General features: G+C 43.3%; 1 protein-coding gene across 1 annotated transcript in view; it reads left to right on the forward strand.

Moving 5' to 3' along the window:
* The window catches only part of LOC127634864 (transcriptional activator GLI3-like), a 171,114-nt gene that overhangs the window by 133,265 nt on the left and 10,366 nt on the right, over positions 1 to 27,483 (forward strand). The window contains exons 8-10 of the mRNA XM_052114588.1: positions 3,941 to 4,157; positions 10,746 to 10,859; positions 12,969 to 13,109. Coding sequence (XP_051970548.1) covers positions 3,941 to 4,157; positions 10,746 to 10,859; positions 12,969 to 13,109 — 472 coding nt within the window. The remainder of the gene's footprint in view (positions 1 to 3,940; positions 4,158 to 10,745; positions 10,860 to 12,968; positions 13,110 to 27,483) is intronic.

A 27,483-nucleotide genomic window follows, 5' to 3' on the forward strand; every position in this document is an offset into this window, starting at 1 on the left:
AACAGCTTAAACCAGCCTGAGCATTTTTTTCTGGTCTTAGCTGGTTTAAGATGGTCTCGCTGCTCCCAGTCTGCCTAGAGATGGTTGACTGGTTTAGCTGGTCTCTTGGCCCGGTCAGGCTGGTCAATTGGCTTGTTTTAGATGGGTATCGGGTACTTTTCAGCTGCCCAGGCTGGGAGACCAGCCTAAACCAGCTAAAAACATGCCCTCTTGTTTGCTGTGCTTGTCTTAGCTGGTTTAAGATGGTCTAGCCACTCCCAGCCTGCCTAAAGTAGTTGGCTGGTTTTAACTGGTCTCTTGGCCCATCATGCTGGTAATTTTTCTGGTTTTAGAGGGGTTTCAGGTACTTTTTATCTAGTCAGGCTGGGAGACCCACTTAAACCAGCTAAGATCATCTTAAACTACATAAGACCAGCAAGCTATTGTAGGCTGGTTTAAGTTTTCTTTTTTTTCAGCAGTACACCCAAGTTTAAATTTGGCTTGTTTAACTGGTCAGCCAGCAAACCAGATCACCCTGACCATAATAAGATACCAACTAAAACCAGTAAACCAGTTTAGGCTTGTTTAAGATGGTTTTTATGTTCAGCAAGATAACCTGAGGGTTGGTTCTTAGGCAATAACTGACCATTCTCCCTCTAATCAAAAATTTGAATGGTCAATTAGAAGCTGAATAATTAATGTTTTTCAAATAATCTCATTTAATTGGGAACCAATTAGTTGCTGCAGTTCACAGCAGGAGCATGGACAGACAATTCCCTGGTGGTAATTGAAGTAGATAATTAAGTGTTTGTCACATCATTGAGAGGGTTATTGATGTGTATGGTAATCAATGTTCAGATACTGATCAACTGACTGGTTTAAAGCTTTATCAATGTGCCTTTAAATAAGGATATCTAAATCTGTTCAATTCTCTCAGTCACTAGTAATGGACACAGATTAAATTACTTTGATCAAATTCATTTCCTGCGAGTAATTACAAGCTCTACGAAGAAATGAATGGTTTTCAAGTCAGGAACTCATAATTACGGTAACCCCTACATGTCACGAATGCAGCATATATGCTATTTGTAAAATGTATGACGTATTTGTAATAACTTTGGTGCAATATAGATTACAAAAGAACAATGTGAGAACTGAATGGACTTTTGGCAAGTATAAGATATTGCTGAATATAAACTGATGCTTAATTTACACAATATTTAAAAAAATATATATATAAATTAAATGTGCAATATCCAAAGACATCCATTGTTGGTAAATTTTGAAACTGACATCATTCAGAATGGCAGCTTCTGTTAATCGGCCAGTCGGGCACAAATACCATCCAATATATCAGTATACTAGTAACAAGTAATAATGGGGAATTGTGCAACTATAAATGAAGTGCAGTTCTTTATAAGTACTTCATCAGATGTTACATACATGTTTATTACAGAATTTGATGACCTGTTTTATGAATATGCATAAGCATTGCAGAATATCATAGTTTACACTGTTATATTTGAACATAGTCTTGAAACTTCTTTATCGAACTCACTAAAGAATGGATCTACCAAGAAGAGCAGTGTGAGACACAGCAAGTGTCCCTGGCGGTGCATCACTCAGTTTGATGTCTAGCATCCGACACTGTTAAGAAGTGAATTTACCTGTTTTGGGTGGGGGTCTCAGAGAAACAGAAAATGACAGAAATAGACCCTTTTTCCCCACTGAGAGCGATTAATCAGTGATTTGTTTTCGTAAGCTAATCAGTCATATCTCGTGTGTCTATGTGCACATGTGGGGACAGGGGTGGCAGGCGAGGGTCCAAGCCTGATGAGTGATGAGACAGCCAGGTCAGCCATGCTGCTCTGGGTACATTGATTTCCTCTTGGCCTGTAATAAGACCAGTAAATGTATGAGCACGTATGGAGCGTCCAGCATGTCCCACGATGAATGAAACCCCCCTATGAATGTCTTTTATTGAGCATCAGGGTTTTGTCATTAAAGATACTGTGGCATCTATAGAAGAGGAGGTGATATATGAAAGTTCAATGATCTGCTTAAATACAGCTTTTATTGTCATGAGGTGATTCATCTTTGTACATTAACTATCTCTTACTAAAATGGTTTCAAAGTGTTAAACATACAACAGATTTAGAGTGTCTTTTTGGGTCTCCTACACATTTACTTTATTCTAAATAACTCTTTTCAACTGTGTAAAACATCGTATTATAACTCATATTTGATGTTTAAAGGTAGCTATGTCTGTTCTATACCATTTCAATATTTTTATGGTCTTAGTACAAGTAGTATTGAAGTTTTATTTTATACCACAATACTCTCCTAAACATCAGTCCTCCATTGGGAATATTTATGGGTGTTAAACATAAATCTAACAGAATTATGCTTAAATCAAGAACACACACTTTGCCAGTTAGGTAAGACAAATGGATAACATATACTAAGATATGTTCTCTGAAAACAAGACTTTGTTATCACAATTTTGTTAAATTACCTTGTTTTAAGGATGTTTAGATGTTTACCGGGAAACAAGACAACATTTTTATACTATATATATACACACTGGCAGCCAAAAGTTTGTAATATTGTACAGATTTTACTTTTTCGGAAGGAAATTGGTACTTTAATTCACCAAAGTGGCATTCAACTGATCACAAAGTTAGTCAGGACATTACTGATGTAAAAAACAGCACATCAACGAAGCTTAACGTTGTCTTTGTGTTTGTTATTGAGTTGCCACAGTATGCAATAGTCTGGCATGTCTTAAGGTCAATATTAGGAAAAAATTGCAAAAAAGAAACAGCTTTCTTTAGAAACTCATCAGTCAATCGTTGTTTTGAGGAACGAAGGCTTTACAATGGTTAAAATTGCCCAAAAAAAAAAAACACACACACAAAACACTGAAGAAAAAGGACAACTGGCTCTAACAAGGACAGAAAGAGATGTGGAAGGCCAGATGTACAACTAAACAAGAGGATAAGTACACCAGAGTCTCCAGTTTGAGAAATAGACACCTCACATGTCCTCAGCTGACAGCTTCATTGAATTCTACCTGCCCAACACCAGTTGGACAATAAAAAGAAAAGGTTAGAGTGGACAAAGAAACAGACATTGGACAACAGATAATTGGAAAAGAGTGTTTTGGATCTTAACCCCAGTGAGCTTTCATGGGATCAGCTAGACTTTAAGGTGCGTGAGAAGTGCCCGACAAGACATCCACATCTATGGCAAGTGCTACAGGTTTCGGGTGAAAAGTCACTGAAGAGTATCTGGACAAACTGACAGCTTGAATGCCAAGGCTCTGCAAAGCTGTCATTACTGCACATGGAGGATTTTTTGATGAGAAAACTTTGAAATAGTTTAAGAAGTTCTGAACATTTTTATTTTTTTATTTGTTTTATTGTAATAGTAATTTTTCACATTAATAATATCCTGACTATACATTATGATCAGTTGAATGCCACTTTGGTGAATAAAAGTACCAATTTCTTTCCATAAGAGCAAAACCTGTACATAATTCCAAACTTTTGGCCACCGGTGTATATATCTGTACTATTCTTTGAGTGCAGATTTGTTTTTTTAATTTTAGATCTTCTTGAATTTGAGAACTATTTGGTTTGTTTTCAATATAATATAATATAACAATAAGTTTTATAATATAAACGAGTAAAAGATGAACAAGTCTCCTTATGCAGCAAGTGTACAGTATATAGGTAATTTACTCATTGTAATAAATTCTTATTCTAAATAAAGTCTAATTGTTGTGCATTAAATAATAATCAATCATGTTCAAACATTAAAAGTATTATGAAAAGGAAAAAGTTTGCAATGTGGCGGAAACAAATTCTATGCATTTGTAAGAATTTTGTTTACTTTCTCATGCATTAATCTCTCATTTCAATCTCTCAATTGTTTTTATTTTTCTCTCTTTTTCTCCCAGCCCTGCATTGAGTTTTGCATATCCTCCAACACCTGTAGCACTGCAGATGCATCAGCAGCTGATTAGCCGGCAACCAGGCATCGTAGGTTCTGCGTTCGGGCACAGTCCACCCCTCATACACCCAGCTCCTGCTTTTGCCACCCAGAGACCGTTACCATGCATTCCCCCCTCCACTTTGACACATACAGAACGTTCCACTGCCTCAACAGACTCACAGGTCAGTTCTATCCACTGTACATACTTTCGTACAGTATATAATTTTGTATTTTTACAAATACAAATATTTTACAAATACAAACATATTGAAAGTGGAGAGATTAATTGAAATTATAAGGAATAGAAAAGGATATAACAGTGGCTGGATTCAAACCTGTATCTCCCATATGAGCACCGAGTCTCAATCTTTCTAGATCACATGTGTTAACCACTAAGCCACAGCACCAGCCTTCACAATTTAGATATAATACAATCACATACAAAAGCTGGATGAACTAAAAAGGACTGAACAGGAATTTTTGTCTCAGTGCTTTTTTTTTTGCACCATTTAACATGATTGCTTTTGGGTGTTCTCGCATTAAACGGCAACAGAACTCGTTTAGATCACACACCGATTTTCCACCCTTAAGGCTTAAATGTATTCAGCGCTTATCATCACAAGAGCTGCTGCTATTTATTATTGTGTGTGGCTCATGAAAACACGCACCACCAACACACCGGCATATACAACAGCCACGAAAGTGTGGCTGTAGGTAGCCCTCCCTCGCAAACAGGCCCCATGGGAGTGCATGTTTTCTCTTTTGTTGTGTCTCGACGTGGCGAGCTAGTGAGCTTGCCTGGTAGGCATGTTTGAGAAATAACACCCCGCTTGTTAGCATCAAAAATCCCTCCAACTTCACCATTAATCAGGCACAGATACATTTCCAAACCTTCCATTTGAAGGATGGGTGTAAAAGCATTGTTTTTTGTTTTTTTTACCCAAGCAAGCTTTGTCCATTTATACACAGTGTGATTCGTGGATTAAAAATTGAAAAGTGCAGTTCATTGGTTTTTTTCTGTGTTTGTATTGATCCCTGTTTTCGTGGAGCTTTAGGATCAGACAGTGTGACGACGAATGAGTTTCCCAGAGATTTTCCCAATGCCAGTCTCTCCTTTCAACCATTAAAGTCACACTAATCCGTCCCAGCACAGTGTCATCCATTTCCTCTGTCTGACCCCGGAGACAGCTCCAGCCTCTTTAATAGAAGGGTATCATGGGACATTTGTCTCACCATGTGGTCGTAAAAGAACAATTAATGAAAAAGGAGAGAAGCTCTGAGCATTGCTCAAAGTGACAGACAGAAAAAATAGCAGATCGTTTTGGTTTATTGGTTTTTTATTGGGAATTCTCTGCTCTCTCATGGATCTCACTGACGAGGGTGTATCACTAGTTTCATACACTGTATAGTGGGGTGATTCTCGTGAAACTGATCAAGAAAATGACCTGGTCCTGGTGTATTAACAAAATGAAAAGAAACAAATATGAAATTATATTTTGCATATAAAAAAGGGCTATTTTTAATGCCATTACATGACACACATTTTACCGCCCAATTCTTATTACGGCCATGCGAAAAGAATGATATATTATTGACATGGGGGGCGTGGTCATGTCTCTGTCTGCAGGAGAGGGAGAGCGGTAAGGCTCGTCACCTGGGTTGTGATTACTCTAACACCTGTCTCTCATTATAGTCATGGCGGAGGGAGACCTGATATGGCACGCTAGAGCGTCAGTGTGGGAGAGAAACAGCAGAAAGAGAGCCGAGCTTGAGTCTGTGCTGATGTGCATATTGTGTGTTTCTGACAAGCAATACATTGAGTTACGCAGAGAAACTGTGGAAAAAATTAAATCACGTGAACCTGTTTCGTTTGTCTCCTGACTCCTCCATTGGCCACAAACTCAGTCTTTCCACAGTTATTTAAATTGTAAAGTATTCATCATAGTAGCTCTTCTTAGGTACAGCCTTTATATTTTTTCTTTGCACAACAACGTTTTTTTTATACTGTAATGCAGTAATCTACAAATGACTGTGTTACTTTGATGAGAATCACCTTTGAAAACAATGGTTATAGTAAAATTACAACACCCAGACGTATTACGTTTATGAGAACTGGGGTAGAAAACGTGTCCTGAAAATGCAAAAAGTCTTAATAGTCCTTAATGTTGTCTTTATTTTCTTTATGCTAAATATAATTTCATATTAATTTTGTATTGATTTGAGGTAAAATATGACCAGAATTTGTGGTTTACAATATATTCCAAAGTATTTCTTTAAAGTGCATTAAAAATCTAATATTTAAGATTGGGGTGACAAAATGAAAATTTTTTGAGAATGGATCATTGAAAACATCTCTGTTACTCTGATTACGTATGATTGCTATGGGACACCATACGAGTGTCACGTGGTCTGAAGCCCTTATACAATCACGCCAATTTATTGGCTGATGGCGCTTCAGCAACACCCCCTTGGGAGCTACATCACAGGCTCCATAAAGGTGCCTGCTTTCGCTCCATCGAGTCAGATTTTCTGCAAAAGGCACAAGCCTATGCAGCTGCTAGAGTGTATGGCAAGCTACGTAGCAGCTCATTCCTCTCAGGGAGCCAAGGATACGTACATAATCTAGACGTTCCCTTTCATGGACCTCAAGCTGCGTATGATCACTATGGGAACTAAATACATTCACGCCATACGAACAGTAGCTGCCAACTGGCTATGCCTGTGTTGCAAGCATATAGCGGCACACAAATCTGAATAAAAGGAATTCTGAATTTACTCCTGTTCCAACAGTGAGAACCTGGGAAGCAGGAGTCAAACCCTCGTCCAATTATAAAATATAACAAATGTATGCAGAGAGGACCACCCTACCACCATACAAATGTCTTCCAAGGATGCACCTCTAGCCAAAGCCCATGAGGATGCCATGCTCCTCATAGAATTGGCTTGAATCCCTGAAGTCGAAGGTAAACTGTGCGCTATGTAAGCACTCTAAATTACATCAGTAAAGTAAAAAACTTATCAGTAACTGTTGTCAAGGGCTCTAACGGAGCACCCGAGAGCACCTCTAAAACAACAAATAAATCCCATAAAGGAACACCGACCGGACGAAAAGGTCTAAGCCTGCATACCCCATGCTTAAAGTGAGAGACAAGAGAATGTCTACCAATAGAGACTCCATTGATAAGCGCATATTCAGCCACTATAGCGACGACATAGACTTTAAGCATTGCCAGGGCAACCCTGCCCCCAAAACGCTCCTGCAAAAATTCCAGCACTGTAGTGACAGAGCAGTGAACTGGATTTTCACTTTGCGCTGTACACCAAGAAGCAAAAATACACCGCTTAAACTTATATAGCCTTCTCGGTGATGGAGCCATAGCATTTAGAACGGTATCAACCACAGCAGGGGATAACCCATCATTCAAAAAAGCACCCCATTGAGGGGCCACACCCATAACCTCCACAAGTCCAGCCGGGGGTGCCAAACGCTGCCCGTGCCTAAGACAACATGTTCGCTCTGACTGGAATCTCCTAAGGCATCTTTTCCAAGAGAGAGACCAGAGTCGAAAAACATATTTGAGATGGCAAATACAGCGCCACTTACAGAAGCCAAACCGAATTCGGGAAGCGTTTTTTTAATGTTCGCTCCCCAGAGCAAGCTGCGGGCGTTCGAGGCGTGTACAATAGCAAACTCATCCGGATACTGACTGAAGGGTAAACGGGAGAAACAGATATGTTTATACAGTCCAATTTCGTTCACTGAATGGAGGCTCACCCTTCGTAACAGAGCAAGCACATCAGGCTCATGTGTAGACCTATTTTTAGTGTACATTGAGCTATATTACTCGTGCCCTGGGAGCCTTGGTCATGAAGGCAGAGGCAAAATTCAAGCAGAAAATATTCAATGCTCGTTTGCCAGCATAAATTATGGGGGAAACTGAGCTAATTCAGTGTACTGAAAAATAGGTTAGACACAAAACCGTTCCCAGCATATAATGGAGGAACAATGTATAGTAGTTTTTTGTACATATTCATGGGGGTGTGGGGAGTAGTGGGAGAGATCGACACAACTTCAAGCGTTCCGGTGAACTTTAATCGATAGTAAACTGAGCTTCATCAATAAATACTTAAGCGGGCTTCGGCTGGTCAGAAGTACGGTCCTCTGAATGGCACAAATACTAACCCCAAGCACTCGTCTGTAAGACGCAATACCTGTGGGGGTGACCATTTGTTAACCTCGATTCGTAGAAGGAGGCACAAAGTCCATTGACTATCAACCCCACAAACAAAAGTATCACCTTGACCAACTCGTTCCCCAGCGTGAGCCACAGGGGAGGGAAATCGAGGGAAAGTCCAAACGGAGCCGATGAACTCAGTCATTCCTTAATGCGATGCACTTGGTTTGACTGCATAACCATCATGTGTAGATACAACAGCTTTCTGCAAAGAGCGACATCCAGATAGCACTGCACGTCTCTTCTCCCGCCAGAACACCTGCGTGATCCACAAAATGGGCGAAAGAAAAAACTAACGAGTTGAAATACCTGCCGTCTCCTGATAGAATCCGAGAGAATAATGGCACTGACGATGGACGCCATGTATTATTTCGCCATCACTCAGTTGGGGAATATTCTCTTATTTCAGCCCCCTGTTGGCGGGCCCATGCATGACCCCCTCCACTGCGAGCAGCGCTTCAAACGAGGATGGAAAGAGAGAGAGAGGAAATGGCTGCTCCTTCATTGCCTTATTCATGTGTATTCTCCCCGAACGACACAGCAAAAGACAATAGGGACAAAGGGGCCAATTTTTTTCCTTACCATCCAACAACTAATTCTCTTACACAGTGTTTTTTTAATGCCGATGGCTCATGATGCAAACTGTCTCTCACACGCATTGTTTGTCAGAAAATAGCTGCAGAGCTAGGCCTCAGAGCATGTCCAACAAGACTCATGTATTCATGCAGGTGGAGGGTGACAAACAACAGTAGGATTCTGGCATCCGTTCACACTCCTATCTTCTCAGAAAGATAAGCCAAAATTCCAAATGGCTCCAGCACATGGAGCTCCAAATCTGGAGGCCGTAGAACTGGAACAAGTGGGGAAATAGCCTCATGGTGAGAAATTGCGAGCCTCGACGAAGCACTGTTGTTCTCGTTGGTCCCTTGTAATGTTTGGGGAAAAACACATTGAAATTGCTCTGAAATTCACGCTCCATCAACGACGTACTTATATGTGTGTCAATCAAATGGAAGAAAAATAATCCTCACTTCAATGTGAGAAGTCGCTAGAAACAAACACTGCCTTAGACAATTCATGCACTGTAAAATAGAAAGTCTGAATCAATGGTGTGAAAGCGAGTGCCTTTATGGAGCCTGTGACGTAGCTTCCTAGGGGGCATCGCTTAAGCGTTATCAGCCAATAAATTGGCATGATTGTATAAGGGCTTCAGACCACATGACACTCGGACAGTGTCTCATAGTGAACATACGCAGCTCGAGTTCCATAAAAGGGAACCATATATTGATCCACCCCTGTTCTTAATATTTGGTTGAATTGTATACATATTTGGCTTTAAAAGAATTATAGTGTACAAGTCATATGTACTAAGTTTCAATTTACTTTTATTATATGGAAAAGAACAGGCTATACATAAATAATTAGCTACTTTTAATACATTTCTAGCTAAATAACATTTTGAATAAATTAAAAAAATTTAAAATAAATCACGCCATATGATGGAAAGTTGATAATGGCAAATTGTTTGTGAACGAACCCTTTAATCTCGGCCTAATTTTAAGATGTTTTGGTTAAGATGACCTTAAACTCTACTAAAATGGTCTCTAAGGTCTCTATTTGCAATACAAAAAAAAAAAAAGAATCTTCTGGCTTTGTTTTGGGTTGATATCCTTAATCTTGTAGCACATAAAGGTTAATACGGGAGATACAATAACATCAATACAAATTGTCATGCTTGTCTCCAGCTCTGAGCATGACTACATTTTGACTTGCTTTAACTTTAAGAGCAGGAGAAGATGTACTCCACTTGAGGAGTCTGGCAGGATGAGACTTCCTTCAGAGCCAAAGATTCGTGCTCTCTCATCCAGGGAATGTTTCTTTTCTCTCCCACTGAGCGCTTTTTCTTTACTGGCTCGGACAAGTCACAAGGGACTTCCCCTGGCAGAGAGAGTTAGAGAAAGAGAGAGAAAATAGAGAAAAGCTGTGAATGAGAGAATGGAGGGGGTTATTGCTGAGAAAATGTCTGTGTTTGGACATGTCAGTGCCATTTGTTTTTTGTTAATCTTTATGCATAAACATTATTACACTTACAAAGATCACAATGTTTTTTTGGACATGTTCCACATAACAATACTATGTTTTTTGGACATATATCATGGTAATATCATAGATGTTCCTAGATGTACCATGCTAGTATCATCATGGTACTATAATCTTATCACTAAGGCTCATGAGTATGTTTTTCATTCTGTACCATAATATATATATATATATATATATATATATTAGAGTAGCCACAGTACTTATCGGTAAAAGTAAGAATCTGTAAAATCTCATTTAAATTTATTTTATAAAATCAAACAAAGACATTCCACAGAATTGTCAAGATTTTCCTGCAAAATCAGCACAGAAACCATTATTTTTGGCCTACTTACGATTTACAGAATGTATTTATTATTTTGATGATGTAGTGGACTGTTTGTGTAGTAATTCACTTATTTGTATGCATTTGTGTGTTTGAAATCTGTTTTCCAGTGTAAACCCACCAGTGAGTCAGCTGTAAGCAGCACAGGGGACCCCATGCAACACAAGCGCTCCAAACTCAAACCAGATGATGAGCCCCCCAGTCCTGGAGCCATTAGTGTGCAGGTACTCACCAACATATACTGTACATACTTACACGTACTGTCAAATGCACACATAAACACGCACAGGGAAACTGTTCCCACACATGCACACACAGCAAGAGCTCGGGGACCAATTATGTGATATACAGTAAAGCTATTTATTAGCATGTTTGATTTGGTCGCCTGTTGTGTCACTGCTTTAGATAAGCCCCGTTGATCTCCACTGCTCCAGAAGGAAATAGTTTTTCTTTTAATCAGATGTTTAACTGAATGGAAAAAAAAGAAAATTTAGATGAAGCATTTTCTACAATTCACCCTATAACTGGTTACTGGCAACTGCTGAATGTATACATACTGTTGAATGCTCTCTCATTACTGGGTTTGCTTTAAAAGTGGTTTGATTGGATGCAAGGCCTTTGCAGTCAACAATAAAAGATATCGGAAGCATTTTTTCCTCACTTTTAAAAGTTGAGAAGCACATTTATTTTGCCATGGCCCTATCAAAACAACTTTCTGACTTTTCCATTCACTCTCTGTTTTAAAAAGACAGTGAAATGCACCTAGAGTAATGCAGGAGTGGGGGGTTAGATTCTTCAAATGCTTGCCCCAAACCCCTCGTAGGTATTCTCGAATATGGAGTGGCGTGTTTAATGCTACTTTTCAACCGCATGGCTATTTAACTCTGCAGAGGCCTATGTTCATTGACAAGCAGATGCAGAGGCGCACAAAACTTCTCGCGCTTTGTGGTCCAAATGGAGGTAAATCATACATATAACCGACAGCTGACTTCAAGCCTCAGAATTCAGAAAACCTGGTTTCCATTTCCAAAGCTGTTATCACTTCTAGAAACCTCAAAACGAACCACCAATTCTGCATAATTTGTGGCACCCACTAAGCAAAGCGCTTTTTCTAGGGCATTATGGATTGTTTTTTTTTCCTTGATAAAAAAAAATAACAATCCCACTGCACTGTACTCTCAGGAGGTGTTCCAAATGCCAAATATATTTTTATTAAGTTTAGTGTTATGTACATGTTACAAACAAGGTGTGAAGACTCTTCCAGCTGCCATGGACTCAAAGTAACATCATTTATCATCCACCATCTCGTCTGCACCATTGAACAGCCCTCATTTACTGTTCCACAATAAGACTTTTATCTCTGAATGGAGTAATTTCCTCCATGTCAAACTGCAGTAATGCACAGTAGCGTAATATTTGTGTAGGTGTTGATGTGCATCAGAGTGCAGTTGCATTTGTGGCTAATGCCTGTGAAGATTAAAGTCACCCATTATTAAACGAATACAACAGTAGACGAAAGGGGTGATCACACAGACAGCAATTTGCAGTGGCAAAGCAGGCATTCATTGTCAATGAGAGTTGCCGATCTGAGGCAACATGAGTGACAAAGAATGTTAGCAATGCAATAACGTTGAGCAGTGTTACATTTTATGCAAATGAGTAGCAATGCAGCAACTACTAATAGGAGTGCAGATAATTTAGCTCTTGTGGGGAATGTGTGTGTGTGTGTGTGTGTGTGTGTGTGTGTGTGAGTGTGAGCGTGTATTTATCACTTTGTGGGGACCAAATGTCCCCATAAGGATAGTAAAACCCGAAATTTTTGACCTTGTGGGGACATTTTGTCGGTCCCCATGAGGAAAACAGCTTATAAATCATACTAAATTATGTTTTTTGAAAATGTAAAAATGCAGAAAGTTTTCTGTGAGGGTTAGGTTTAGGGGTAGGATTAGGTTTAGGGGATAGAATATAAAGTTTGTACAGTATAAAAAACATTATGTCTATGGAAAGTCCCCATAAAACATGGAAACACAACATGTGTGTGTGTGTGTGTGTGTGTGTGTGTGTGTGTGTGTGTGTGTGTGTGTGTGTGTGTGTGTGTGTGTGTATATCAGTGTGTGTCAAGAAACCTTTTCACGACAATCCTTTGGTTCCAGTATATTATTTTTTTTTTTCTAAATGGATCTGAATAAGAACTGGTTCTCAGTTCCCAACTGTAACCTCCAGATTGATGCCCCAGTCAATGCCCCTTAATGAGTTTCTAGTTTTCAATATGTATCCCAAAGTTAAGCTCCATGTGTTGGGCCCTCACAGAGCAGGTGTTTGTGTCTGGACAGGAACAAACGGATGGAATGACTCTGGTAAAGGAAGAGGGTGATAAAGAGGAGGGCAAGCAGGAGCCAGAAGTGGTATATGAGACCAATTGCCACTGGGAGGGATGCTGCAGAGAGTTCGACACTCAAGAGCAGCTTGTACTTGTGAGTAGACACATCACATCTATGTTTCATGTAAATAATCATTCTGTATTTTCATTCATGATCAAGTTCAGACTCTTAAATAGGTTAAAACACACACACACACACACACACACACACACACACACACACACACACACACACACACATTTAAAAAAATATGCTTGGCTCTAGACATCTCATTTTTCACAGCCACTCCCAGGCTTAAACTGAGACTGAAAAGACATGAAAGCTCACTTCCTGTGAAAATACAACCCTTCTCTCTGGCCAACACACACACAGCCATTCTTTTTTCCACTCTTTTCACCTACAATGTACACAAATACACACACATCAACCCCAAAGGCACACATCTGATAGAAATATTCCCAGAATGGGAATACTGCTATACTATTCTTACTATTTCTGCCAAAGTCAGATTTGGCTGAAGTAGTAAGAGTAGTATTAGTGTAACTGCAGCCAGCCGGTATGTGCTGTGCAGTGTGTAAACCTCACTCCCCTGGCCTCAATAGGCTCACTAGCAACTGACACTAGAGGCTGTAGCCTTTAGCCTTTAGCCTCCTCCTTAGTGCACCCACCTCCCATGCCAGAGATCCTGGTTTGAATCCCACTCGGAGCAGGTTGAGCAGGACCAGTTACAATGTTGCCGTGACCTGGGTGGGAGTGAGGTAATGGTAATGAGTGTAATGGCAGCCAGCTGGTTTGTGCAGTGCAGTGTGTGTAAACCTCACTCCCCTGGCCTCAAGAGATGCAAGAGATGCCGGAGACCCTGGTTCGAATCCCGCTCAGCGTAGGTTTAGCAGGTAACCAGCTGGTGTGTGATGTGCAGTGTGTGTAAACTTCACTCCGCTGGCCTCAAAAGTCGCACTGATGTTAAAGGCTGTATCCCTTAGCCTCCTCATTAGTGCGCCCACCTCCCTTGCCATAGACCCTGGTTCAAATCCCGCTTGGAGCAGGTCGATCAGGACCGGTTACATGAGTAGTATGTCTTTCCGAATTCAGCTGTTCTTGCTGGACAGAGAGCAACTCTAAATGTAGGGGTCTCGAGATGTTCTTTTCTAAGATTCAAACTATGACACAGCATCCTAAAACTGCTGTTTATGATGCAACACATCCAAAGTGAGACACTCCAACAGCATCCGTCAATATCTAGATTTTAGGGTTAATGTATATATATATATATATATATATATATATATATATATATATATATATATATATATATATATATACTGTATATGTGTGCATGTGTGTACCATATATGTTGACCAAATAGAAATGTAAACTTAAGGTACTGTAACTGGTTACCATTTCTTTTCAGTGTAATCGCCTTTCAGTTCTTTTTTGCAGTTTACTTAAGCCTTGCGGTATGTCAAATTAATTTATAATAGTCCAGAAATTATATGTAATTGTATATGTAGTCTCTCAATTAAGAATTCATTGATAACTTAAGTTCTAAATTATTATAAAATTGCATAATTATTCTAGAAGTATAACATTTTTGTTAAAAATAATCGTAGATCAATTTGTCAAAACCCAATTAAAACTCATTTATGAAGCAGTTCAAATTCCAGTTTTATTGTATCATTTTATTCACCGGTTTCATTCTATTTAACATGTTTTCAAAAGTGCCAATTAAAGCAAATATTTTCATGTTTAGAAATCAATAATTATTTCTCATCTGATTTATTCATCAAATCAAATTTGCATCACTCTTTCTCATAAAGAGCTGCTTTTGTTTTTCAATTCCATCGCCTTCTTTTGGTTATTGTTTTATTTTTCTGCTTTTGATGTTGCCGTTGAAATGGAAGACATGCTAATAAAAATATTTGCCTACAGAGTCCCTCCCCTCTAATTCAGCTGAGCGAGGGATGAGGGTTCTTATCGCTCTTTCCTCAGTAATAGGATGAGTGCAGTGTGTGGACCACAGTGAATCTCGTCCAACAAGAATCACTGTGGGGTGGAGGGGACTTGGATTTCCATACATCAAAGCAATGTACCACCCCTCCCCCATATCCCACAACCACCATAAGATGTTTGGAGAGAGAAAAAAAAAAAAAGATTTTAAAATTGTGGTCTGTCTTTGATTCGTGTATAAGCTTTACTGAATTGTCCATGTTTACTTTGCAAACAACAAATGTTTCTTTAAATAAAATATATTCAGATTTACCAGACTAAATCTTTAATGTGCTAGTAGTTTTCAAATGGTTAAATTTAGTTTTAAAATATCACTGTGGTCCCAATAGTTTTGTTTGTATGTTAATATATGTAATATCTTGTTTTTCCCACATATCACAGACTAATTTTAGAAGCCTGTCTGGTAATTGTGCAGTGTGTTGCGTGTGTGTGTGTGTGTAACAGCTATGTTAAACATGCTCTCACCGTGACGCATGGCTTTGCTCGTTTATCAGCACGGCTTTAGCGCTTTCGATAAGATAAACATCAAATCTCTGCAACTTAGCACACTTATCTGCTCTACACAGTCAGCATATACCAGTCAGGTGTCAATTTGAACTGATTTATTTTTTTATTTTGCCTTTTTTCTTGATTTATTCACTTGATTTTCCCAAACACTCTGGCCCTTATAACCAACCCCACTACAGGTGCCTGGGTTCTATCCCATTTTTTTTATGTCATTCTCTTTGTCTTTTACCTCTGTTTCATTAGAGGTACATAGTTGATAAGGGCTCTTTAATGTAAGCTGATGTGTGTGGGTTTGCTGGCAAACATGATACTTAATGATGAATTAAATTAAAAGACTTTGAAAGACGAAGAAAGAAAAGGTTTGCAAGATAAGATGTAAATGTGCAAGAGTGATTGAAACAAAGTGGTCATCTCTACACTGTACGTTTTTAATTTTAACTATTGCCACCAACTACGGTCCAATAGTAAAACTTTTAACATGCCAATTTTGGGTAAATTAACTGGCCATAAACATCAAGGCCATATCCACCATAAACATTGTGGGAGACCTTTTCTGCAGTACCACATTATTAAGAATAGTAGAAGATTAAAATGGGTTTTTCATGACCAGTTCTTAAACTTGAACATTAGATCCCAATCTTCAATATTTGGTAACATCCTCAATAAATATTTATTACTGGCCATAAAAAGTGCATTTTGCACCATTTTGCACATATTTTGCAATCCCTATGACAAAGGCATTACTTATTGTTTTTTCTTTGCGAGGGTTAGGAACAGAGAACCGGTTCTTATTCACAACTGCTTACAATTTGTTAAAAATACCACAACCGAATAACGACAGTGCAGCCAGTGTAGTCTGATTCCCAAACAAATTACTTCTATGAGTCGCTAATTTTGAGTTTACTGCACAAAACACAGCACGACCACTGGAGTCCGATTCCCATACAAATGGCTCTAATGACTCAATTCTTTTGAATTTACAAAACAAAACATACAAAGACGCTTATCAGCTGGTTCTTTTTAGTAAATGAAAAATGTACTGAACCGCAATCATTTATTTTGAAAAGAACTGCATCAGTAATTACTAGACGGTTGGTGATATGACAATGTGTAGTTAAATATACACATTATAAGCTTAGTGTTTTATACAAATTTAAATCAAATATCTTGATTAAAATGTCTTCGTAAACACACAATTTGCAATTGTCTGTTTAAAATATGCAATGACCTCACATTTTGAAACAGGATGCTTAGTAAATTCAATAAGAATTGCATGTCTTATGCCCACATCCTTTTTTCTCAAAAGTACTAAAGGAATTGTTGATTTAACCCTTAAGGATCCAGAGTTCCCATCCCTATGCCTTGCATATTTGTGACAAACAGCAGAGGTCATTGTGTTGCTCGTATCATTCAAAATCAAGTTTTCAGTTACAGGTGCCATTGTAGAAATTTTGTATTCACAGTCAGCCATGATTAGTTTAATCCAAGAGTGAAACTGTCCAATAAAAAGACGGTTACTGAGATTAAACGAGTAGTATTCAGCTGGTCATGTGATTCTAAATTGGCAGCAGTCATGAGGGTGCCCCTGCCCCATGTACCTAGAATTTAGTGAAGTTACTGATATGACTAGAGTCCTCATCTCATTTGAGTGCTCATGATTTTATACATACGTTTCAAAATTACAACTAATTTCTTTAGGGGTAAAACTTTTAGGATGTGGAAAAATTACTGAGTGCACCTTTAACTGAGATTAATAAATGCTGTAAAACTGTTGTTCTTGTTGTTGTTAGTTCATGTTAACTAATGTAGTTAACTAATGCTAACAAATGGAACCTTATTGTAAAATGTTACCTTATATTCTGTCTCAAACTGCACATGTAACAAAAATGTGAAGAGATTGTGATTTTGTTCCTTATTTTCATTTTGGTGGCTTAACTTGAGTAATATTCCATATACACTGGAGGCCAAAAGTTTGTAATATTGTACAGATTATGCTGTTTCGGAAGGAAATTGGTACTTTATTTCACCAAAGTGCAATTCAACTGATCACAAAGTATATTCAGGACATTAAATGTAAAAAACCTCACCATCACTATTCAAAAAAGTCATTTTTGATCAAATCTAAACAGGCCCCATTTCCAACAGCCATTACTCCAACACCTTATCCTTGAGTAGTCATGCTAAATTGCAAATTTGGTGCTAGAAAATCACTTTCCATTATATCAAACACAGTTTAAAACTATTTGGTTCATTAAATTAAGCGTAACATTGCCTTTGTGTTTGGTTTTGAGTTGCCACAGTATGCAATAGACTGGCATGTCTTAAGGTCAATATTAAGTCAAAAATGGCAAAAAGAGAAAGAGCTTTCTCTAGAATCTTGTCAGTCAATCATTGTTTTGAGGAATGAAGGCTATACAATGCTTGAAATTGCCAAAAACTGAAGATTTCATACAAATGTGGACACTACAGTCTTCAAAGACAAAGGACAACTGTCTCTAACAAGGACAGAAAGAGATGTGAAAGGCCAGATGTACAACTAAACAAGAAGATAAGAGTCTCTAGTTTGAGAAATAAGATTAAGATTCAACTTTATTTTCATTGTGCAGAGCCAATGAAACAGTTGTTTTTACATATCCCAAAGCTGGGGTCAGAGTGCAGGGTCAGCCATGAAACAGCACCCCTGGAGCAGATAGGGTCAAGGGCCTTGCTCAAGAGCCCAACAGTAGTATCTTAACAGTGCTGGGGCTAGAACCCCTGACCTTTCAGTCAGTAACCTAGAGCCTTAACCGCTGAGCCACCATTAAATTCTAACCGCTCAACACCAGTTTCATGTACAACAGTAAAGAGAAGACTCTCAGGCCTTATGGGAAGAATTGCAAAGAAAAGTCACTTTTGAAACCGAAAAACAAAAATAAAATTTAGAGTAGTCAAAGAAACACAGACATTGGACAACAGATAATTGGAAAATACTGTCTGTAAGGTGCATGAAAAGTGCCCGACAAGACAGCCACATCTATGGCAAGTGTTACACGAAGTGTGGGGTGAAATGTCACTGGAGTATCTGAACAAATTGACAGCTGGAATGCCAAAGATCTGCAAAGCTTTCATTGCTGCACGTGGAGGAATTGTTGATGAGAACTCTTTGAAGTAGTTTAATTGTAATTGTATTTCATGTTATTAATTTTTAGTTTTTCATGTTATTAATGTACGTTGTGATCAGTTGAATGCCACTTTGGTGAATAAAAGTACCAATTTCTTTCCATAAGAGCAAAACCTGTACAATATTCCAAACTTTTGTCCACCAGTTTATGTTCCACCACAGGACTTTTTATTAAATTGTTTGTGAAAAACCTTTAAGCATTCTTAATAAACTTTGAATTGCAATTCGACTCAAACCACATTTTGTTGCAGTTACCTAAAAAAGTTACCAGTCAACTGGCAAGACAATTCCTAATCCTAACCAACTTTTACTCTCACTGGCCCTCTACACACATGGTGGTTGAGACTGATGGTGGCGCTGTAGGGTGGTCTGTGTTAGTGTGTGTGTTAGTGTGTGTGTGTGTGTGTGTGTGTGTGTGTTCTCTGTGCCGGGGGAGATAAACTAGGGCTGAGTGGGAAGGCGGACCCCACTCTGGCTGCTGGCAAAGACCCTTTAATTGGCAAAATGTAGATTTTTTTGATCAGGCAGAGGATTAGACACCTTATCTGTCTGGAGTATCTTATGCTGAGATGAAAAGGCTGTGCTGAATTACACATGCCAATTTACTCCCCCTCGCTCACATTACTATTGTAACTCTCTCATACTCACTCTCTTGCTTGCTCTACATCTTTTTATGTGTCTTGTCAGCTTTTCCCACTTCTTTCATTGCACATCAGTGAATGAAATGAGAAAAGGGAGCATGATTTATTAGTGTATGTTTGATAATGCTAAACGCTGTTGCGGGTCCCATAGCTTTGTGAAATTACTGTGTAAACAGGCTCTTTTCATGCATGGCTGCCTTTTAATGGTGCAGGCCTCAGCCTAAAAAAAATAGCCTGATAAGAAGACAACATAGATGCATTGAAGCGACCATAAAGAAGCTGCAAATTAGGGCACTCTTGCATGTGTGCGCCATGATGAAAAGCCATGACATGAAAATAGTCTACTTAAGCATTTGGCAAGGAAATATACAGTGAGGTTCAAAAGACCACTGGTGAAAATATTTCTATTTTGCATTTTTCTAACTGTCTAATTTATTTATTTTTTCCATTACAAATAATGAATAAGAAGTGGAATTTTAAAATGTACATATTTCTTTTTATTTGGTATGTCCCCATTTTGCATTAATGACAGCATGCACTCAAGCTGGATTCTACAAGTTTGTGATACATATTATCCAGGTATATTTGAGAATATTCCAAAGAGAACCTTGTGTGACTCAACAGAAGCAAGAAATTCAGACCTTTTGTACAAAGGAGGTAACATGGTCAATGTCACAAATTTGCTAATTTGCTTAGTGACTTAGAAATAGTGTAGAATCTTAAATATTCCTTTTTAATTTTTCATCATAACAAGTCTTTGTGTTGCATTTTTCAAAATGTATAATATATATATATATATATATATATATATATATATATATATATATTACATATTGAATCCCAGATTTTCAATGTGGACTTTGGCACCCCACTGTTTATCTGAATTCATGCCTCATTGTGTATGTGTGTGTTTGTATTTGCATGCATCAAACAAATAAAAGTAAGCATCTTGTTCCTTCCTTTGAGTCTGGAAGTCCCAGCGGTTGCTCTGTTCTGTGTTGTTGCCCTGTACTGTGGCGGGCTAAAGATGAATAGATCTCTCCTCTGAGCCGCTCTTGTAGCATCAGCACCTGTTAGTCTATTTCCCCTGGCCGCACCCCCGTTCGCTTACAACAATGCTATCATCCGCTCAATAACCATTGCCATTACATCAGGCCATTAGGGCATTAGTGTCACATCACAACCCCCCCACCCCCAACACTTCCCTCTCTGCCTCTTCCATCCTTTTATCAGTGAAGCCGGGTCATGCATCACGCACGACAGCATTAAGCTCATTTGTACAAGCCAGTGTAACAGCATTCAGGGATGTTTTGCAATCTCTCTCTGCCTCTCTTTCTCCATATTATCGAACGGCCAGCCCGGCAGACGGATCACATGCCACAGGGAATCCCTCTTGGAGCTGGGTATAAAATGAGGGATGAATGAATGAGTTTTTACATTGAGGGGTGACATTTATTCATTAATCCAAGTGCCTGCGATCAGAGTTTTTACCTTTCCATAGACTTGTATGGAATTGGTGATTTCAGAAAACTCCACAGAATTTAAACACCTTCATTCACAAGGTTAGACACATTCCCTTGCATGTTGGTTCATTAGACATTTCAAAGTTCAAAGTTATTTTTAATGTCATTTGCACAGATTACACAAGGTAAGAACTGGGCATTGAAATACTTGAGGTAGACTCTGCTAACATAAACATACAACACTTATTATCTCAACACGACAAGACATTTAGTGCAACAGCAAAATTAAATAAAACTAGGGCAGGAGTGACTTAATAATAGAAATATAATTATGTGTCAAGTGCAATATTCAATCAACATAAAACAACTTCCACAATATCAGTACAAAGTGCAGCTCTCAATGGTACATTTTGGCTGATTTATATTTAATTATTTCAGCTACCTATGAGAATCTAGCTCTCCGTTTAACACATTTTATCATGTGTAACGTTATTACACAGAATTCTGCCGAAAGCTTCATAGACTTCTGCAGAATTGGAACGCCCATAGTTCAACACATCTTCCACCCCTTGAGTGTTTGTGTATTAATCATTTTGGATAATTTGATAATGCATGCAGCTCCATGCAAATCGTCTAGGTTACGTATGTAACCTCAGTTCCCCGATGGAGGGAACGAGACGTTGTGTCAGAGAACGACACTAGGGGTCTCTCTTGAGCGCCGATATTCACCTCTGTACTATGAAAAAAGGCCAATGAGAGTTGGCAGCCAGTATTTGCATGTCCCGCCCCCGGACATACGGGTATTTAAGCGGCGCAAATACGGGAGTTCATTCAGGATTTTTCTGAGGAGCCGGAAATGGTCCGGCCACAACAGGGGCTCGGCTCAGCGACGTGGCAAGGGGGACACAACGTCTCGTTCCCTCCATTGGGGAACTGAGGTTACATACGTAACCTAGACGTTCCCCTTCTGTCGCTCTCTTACGTTGTGTCAGAGAACGACACTAGGGGTCCACTTAAAAAGCGCCATGCGCTGAGCCGTGTACGTGATCCGCTGATACAGGAGCGAGCAGGTATTCCTACGTGCAGAACGACCAACTGTATCAGCCGCACGTACCCTTCCCCAATGCCCCATTTAAGCCATCAGGACTCCTTATCGTTACCCCGGAGGGGGGAACAAGGTGACGGCCGCCAACATGGGAACGGGCCAGCCTGGCTGGGCCTCTTTTCTCTCTATGTTTCTCGCATAGAGCAACTACAGCCGGGGCCCTTACACGCATTGAGGGAAGGGGGTCTTAGCCCTTGGTAGGGCGGGGAAGACCCTGCGGAGGCCACACCTACCCGGAGGGGAGGCAAATTTGAGTGGCACATACATCGCATGGCCTATACCTAGGCCTTATGCGGAACAGTAGTGCGGTGGTAGCACCAGCCTCAAAGAGGGGGGAGCATACAGCACGGCACCTGGGGCAGCTGTGACTGCCTAAGGGAAACACGGCGTCAACTCACGTGAGGGGACAGAACCGTGGTTTTACACACAGGGGAGTCCGAGCAGGAGGCCTTACCTGTGGGGCCCCTATACCAGTACAGGGTAGCTAGCGGTACCCGCAGTGGTTTGGGTCGGCGAGTCCCTCCGCGAGAACTGCGACCCGCAAGGGCTAGGGAGGAGCCAACCAGTGTCCCAAGCCTAGGATCTCCTAGGAAGAAGGCGCACTGTTTCCCTGGTTAGGGGAAGGGCTGGGTGCAAGCGATCCACCCGGTCAGATCGTCGGCGTGTCACCGAGTTCTACGGGCTCGGTACCTGAGAGAACACGGGACGAAACTGACTCAACTCGGAGATTGTAGAATCTCGCAAAAGTGTTAGGTGTTGCCCAGCCCGCAGCTCTACAAATGTCTGCTAGGGCAGTGCCCCTAGCCAGTGCCCATGAGGACGCCACACTCCTGGTGGAGTGGGCTCGGACCCGCAAAGGGGGGGGCACAGCCTGGGTGTGATAAGCCAGGGAAATGGCATCAATAACCCAGTGGGCGAGTCTCTGCTTGGAGACAGCGTTCCCTTTCTGCTGTCCCCCAAAGCAGACGAAGAGCTGCTCAGAGCGTCTGGTGCTCTGTGTGCGGTCCAGGTAAATACGTAAGGCACGTACCGGACACAGCAGTGAGAGGGCTGGGTCTGCCTCCTCCCGGGGCAGCGCTTGCAGGTTCACCACTTGATCCCTGAAGGGTGTGGTAGGAACCTTGGGCACGTAGCCCGGTCGCGGTCTTAGGATCACGAAAGTGTCTGCCGGACCGAACTCCAGGCAGGCGTCGCTAACAGAGAACGCATGCAGGTCCCCGACCCTCTTGATGGAGGCGAGCGCGATCAGCAGGGCCGTCTTGAGAGAGAGGGCCCTGAGTCCAACTGAGTCAAGCGGCTCGAAGGGGGTCTCCGGAGTCCCATCAGGACGACCGAGAGATCCCAGGAGGGAAATAGGTTAGGCCGGGAGGGAATCATCCTCCGGGCACCTTTTAGGAACCTGACGATTAAGTCGTGCTTGCCAAGAGACTTGCCGTCTACCGTGTCATGGTGGGCCGCGATAGCAGCAACATACACCTTGAGGGTGGAGGGGGACAGCCTCCTCTCCAGCCTCTCCTGAAGAAACACGAGCACTGACCTAACTGCGCACTTCTGCGGGTCTTCGGCTCGGGAAGAACACCAGTTCGCGAACAGACGCCACTTCAGGGCGTAAAGATGCCTGGTTGAAGGGGCTCTGGCTTGGTTAATAGTGTCTATGACGGCTAAAGGTAGGCCGGCTAGACCCTCTGCGTCCCGTCCAGGGACCAGACGTGGAGTTTCCAGAGGTCTGGGCGCGGGTGCCAGAGCGTGCCCCGTCCCTGAGAAAGAAGGTCCTTCCTCAGGGGAATTCGCCAGGGAGGGGCTGTCATAAGGAGCGTGAGATCCGAAAACCACGTCCGGTTGGGCCAGTAGGGGGCCACCAGAGTGACTTGCTCCTTGTCCTCCCTGACCTTGCATAGCACCTGTGCAAGAAGGCTCACTGGGGAAAAGCATACTTGCGCAGCCCCACGGGCCAGCTGTGTGCCAGAGCATCTGTCCCCAGGGGAGCCTCTGTGAGGGCATACCAGAGCGGACAGTGGGAGGTTTCCTGGGAGGCAAACAGGTCTACCTGGGCCTTGCCGAACCTGTCCCAAATCAGCTGGACCGATTGGGGGTGGAGCCTCCACTCTCCGCCAGGCAAGGTTTGTCTTGACAGCGCGTCCGCTATCACATTGAGTTTGCCGGGGATGTGAGTGGCGCGCAGCGACTCCAGTCGCTGCTGACTCCAAAGGAGGAGACGACGGGCGAGCTGTGACATGTGGGGGGAGCGTACTCCGCCTTGGCGGTTTATGTAAGCCACCACCGTGGTGCTGTCTGTCCTGACCAGGACATGTTTGCCACGAATCATCGGAAGAAATTTCTTCAGGGCAAGACGAACGGCCAGCAGCTCTAGGCAGTTGATGTGCCAGCGCAGCGGGCCTTGGTTCCACCGGCCTGCGGCTGCGCGCCTGTTGCACACGGCGCCCCAACCCAATTTGGAGGCGTCGGTTGTAACCAGAACGCGACGGGACACCTGCTGCAAGGGTACCCCTGCCCGAAGAAAGCAGAGGTCTATCCAGGGTTTGAAGGTTTGGAGGCAGGCAGTGGTAATTTCCACGCCGTGCGTGCCGTGGCGCCATGCTCGTCTCGGGACTCGAGTCTGGAGCCAATGCTGAAGTGGTCTCATATGCATCAACCCTAGTGGCGCGACCGCCGCGGAGGATGCCATATGCCCCAGGAGCTGTTGGAAACGCTTCAACGGGACCACGGTGCCTGGCTTGAAGGAAGTGAGGCATTCCAGCACTGACTGAGCACGTTCGTTGGAGAGACGTGCTGTCATTGAGACTGAGTCTAACTCCAAACCGAGAAAAGAGATGCTCTGGACTGGGGTGAGCTTGCTCTTCTCCCAGTTGACCTGAAGCCCCAAGCGGCGGAGGTGCTCGAGCACCTGGTCTCTGTGTGCGCATAGTAATTCCTGCGAGGGGGCCAGAATAAGCCAATCGTCGAGGTAATTGAGTATGCGTATGCCCGCTCCTCGTAGCGGGGCAAGAGCCGCCTCTGCGACCTTCGTGAAGACGCGAGGGGACAGAGACAGGCCGAAGGGGAGGACCTTGTACTGATACGCCTGGCCGTCGAATGCGAACCGTAGAAAGGGTCAGTGTCGAGGGCGAATTGAGACGTGAAAGTACGCGTCCTTCAGGTCTACCGCTGCGAACCAATCTAGATGCCGAACGCCAGATAGAATTTGTTTCTGGGTGAGCATTTTGAACGGGAGTTTGGACAGGGTCCGATTGAAAACTCGCAGGTCCAAGATCGGTCGTATGCCACCGCCTTTCTTGGGTACAACGAAGTAAGGGCTGTAGAAACCCTTCTTCGTTTCGGTTGGAGGGACAGGCTCTATCGCGTCCTTGATTAGAAGGGAGGCGATTTCCTCGCGCAGGGAGAGGGCATGTTCACCGTGCACTGCGGAGGAACGAACGCCCAGGAAGGGGGGCGGAGACCTGGCAAACTGAATTGCGTAACCGAGTCGAATGGTCCGGTGCAGCCAGCGTGACGAGCTGGGCAGAGAAAGCCATGCCTCTGCGCTCTGTGCTAGGGGCACCAAGGGGACAAGTATTTTGGACGTACCCGGCGGGGCTTCGCAGCGGTGCGGAACAGGTAACGCGGCGTCGGGAGGCTCTGTGGCGTCCCGAGGCTCTGGTGCTGAGAATAAGCTCAAAGCACTTACCTTGTTCCGCGCGCCCGGCAGGGGCGGGTTCGTGACAGAGGAGGAGGTCTGATGTCGGCGTCCTCTGGGCTCGTCTGAACCGGCCGGCCTGGGAACAGTCGTGGAGCTGAGGGCGGGAGCACCGCATCCTGGGCGCCGGGACTGTTGAGGCCTGAAACAAAAGTGCCGTGAGAACGGCATTTGCGGGCCATGTGACCCAGAGGTAAAGGAAATAGCTCTTTTATTGAGAATTTGGGTACCGCAGCCCCCGTCAGGGGTGCGGCAAATGAAAAACACAGGATTCTCCTCCCGGCCCTCCACCGGGGACGGAGCGGTCTCACCATCTCCGGAGCTAACTTCTCGTCCTCTGGGTCCGCTGTCTCAGGGACGTTTGGGAGCCTTCCGGGTCCTCGACGGGGTCCGTGAGGCAGGGGGCGTACGCTTCCTGTGGTTTGCTCGACGCTGGGGCTGAGAGCTGGGCCCAGGTTGGGGCGGAGCAGAAGATCTTCTGGCCGCAGGAGGACGCCCTCGGCGAGCAGATGGGGCCTGGGCCGTGGCGGCAGGCTTGCGGCACGGCATGATGTGAGAAATGGCCTCCGTCTGCTTCTTCACCAGGGAGAACTGCTGGGCAAATTCCTCCACGGTGTCGCCGAAGAGGCCAAACTGGGAGACAGGGGCGTTGAGGAAGCGAGTCTTGTCGGCTTCACGCATCTCGACCAAGTCCAGCCACTGCTGACGTTCCTGGACCACCAGAGTGGCCATCGCCTGCCCGAGTGCCCGCGCTGTGACCTTCGTCGCTCTCAGGGCGAGGTCGGTCGCTGAGCGCAGTTCCTGCAGCGTGTCGGGATCAGGGCCACCCCCGTGCATGTTGCGGAGTGCCTTGGCTTGGTGGACCTGCAGGAGAGCCATGGCATGCAGGGCGGAAGCGGCGCGTCCGGTAGCGCTGTAGGCCTTCGCGGTGAGCGAGGATGTTGCTCTACAGGACCGGGAAGGGAGTACAGGGCGGCCCCGCCAGGTGGTAGTGCTTCCGGGGCATAGATGGATCGCAACAGCTCTATCCACCTGGGGGATCTCCGTGTACCCATGGCGCGCTCCGCCGTCGAGGGTGGCGAGGGCGGATGAGCAGGTGGCACGACGAGTGGAGAAGGGTGCTCTCCACGAAGACGTCAGCTCATCATGCACCTCCGGGAAGAAAGGTACTGGGGGCGAGGCTGTGAGCGGCGCCCACGCCCAAAAACCAATCATCTAGCCGTGATGGCTGCGGGGAGGATGGAGGGTTCCAATCCAGGCCCACGCTATTGGCTGCCCGGAAAGCATATCGGACATCTGCGCGTCGGCCTCCTGCTGGGCGTGCAAGCCCGAAGGCGGCAGCCCAGAGGAGCCCTCAGCGTCAGAGCCCACGCCCTCCGATGTCGCGGCGAACTCATCTGCTTCCATCGCCTGAGGGTAGGCAGACTGGCTGTGAGGCGAGTCGCCGCCACCTCGAGCGAAGACGGGAGTCAACGAGCGTGCCGGGGCGCGGGTGGTCCGAGGGGCGTACCCGGCGGAGCTGCACCCGCTGCCATCCCCAAATCGCCTCCATCGCCAGCCGCATCGTCCTCAATCCCGTGGGAAGAAGGAGCGACACGGGGCGGCTGGAGTGGCTTGCTTACGATTGTAAGCAAGCCGCGACCGCTAACGTTGTCATGGTCATGTTCTCGCAGTGAGAGCATGAACCATCCACATACGCAGCCTCGGTGTGATCACTGCCCAGACACACGAGACAACGCCTGTGGCCGTCGGAAGCGGAGAGTACTCTACCGCATCCAGGAACAACACAGGGGCGGAAGGGCATCTTTAAAAAGACGCGTCCTTAAAAGGACGTTCACGCCGCTGTGTTTTGCTCTTTTAGAGGAAATTACTCTTTTAAATAAAATCACT

The sequence above is a fragment of the Xyrauchen texanus genome, chromosome 42 (genome assembly GCF_025860055.1).
Source record: "Xyrauchen texanus isolate HMW12.3.18 chromosome 42, RBS_HiC_50CHRs, whole genome shotgun sequence".
Lineage (NCBI taxonomy): Eukaryota > Metazoa > Chordata > Actinopteri > Cypriniformes > Catostomidae > Xyrauchen > Xyrauchen texanus.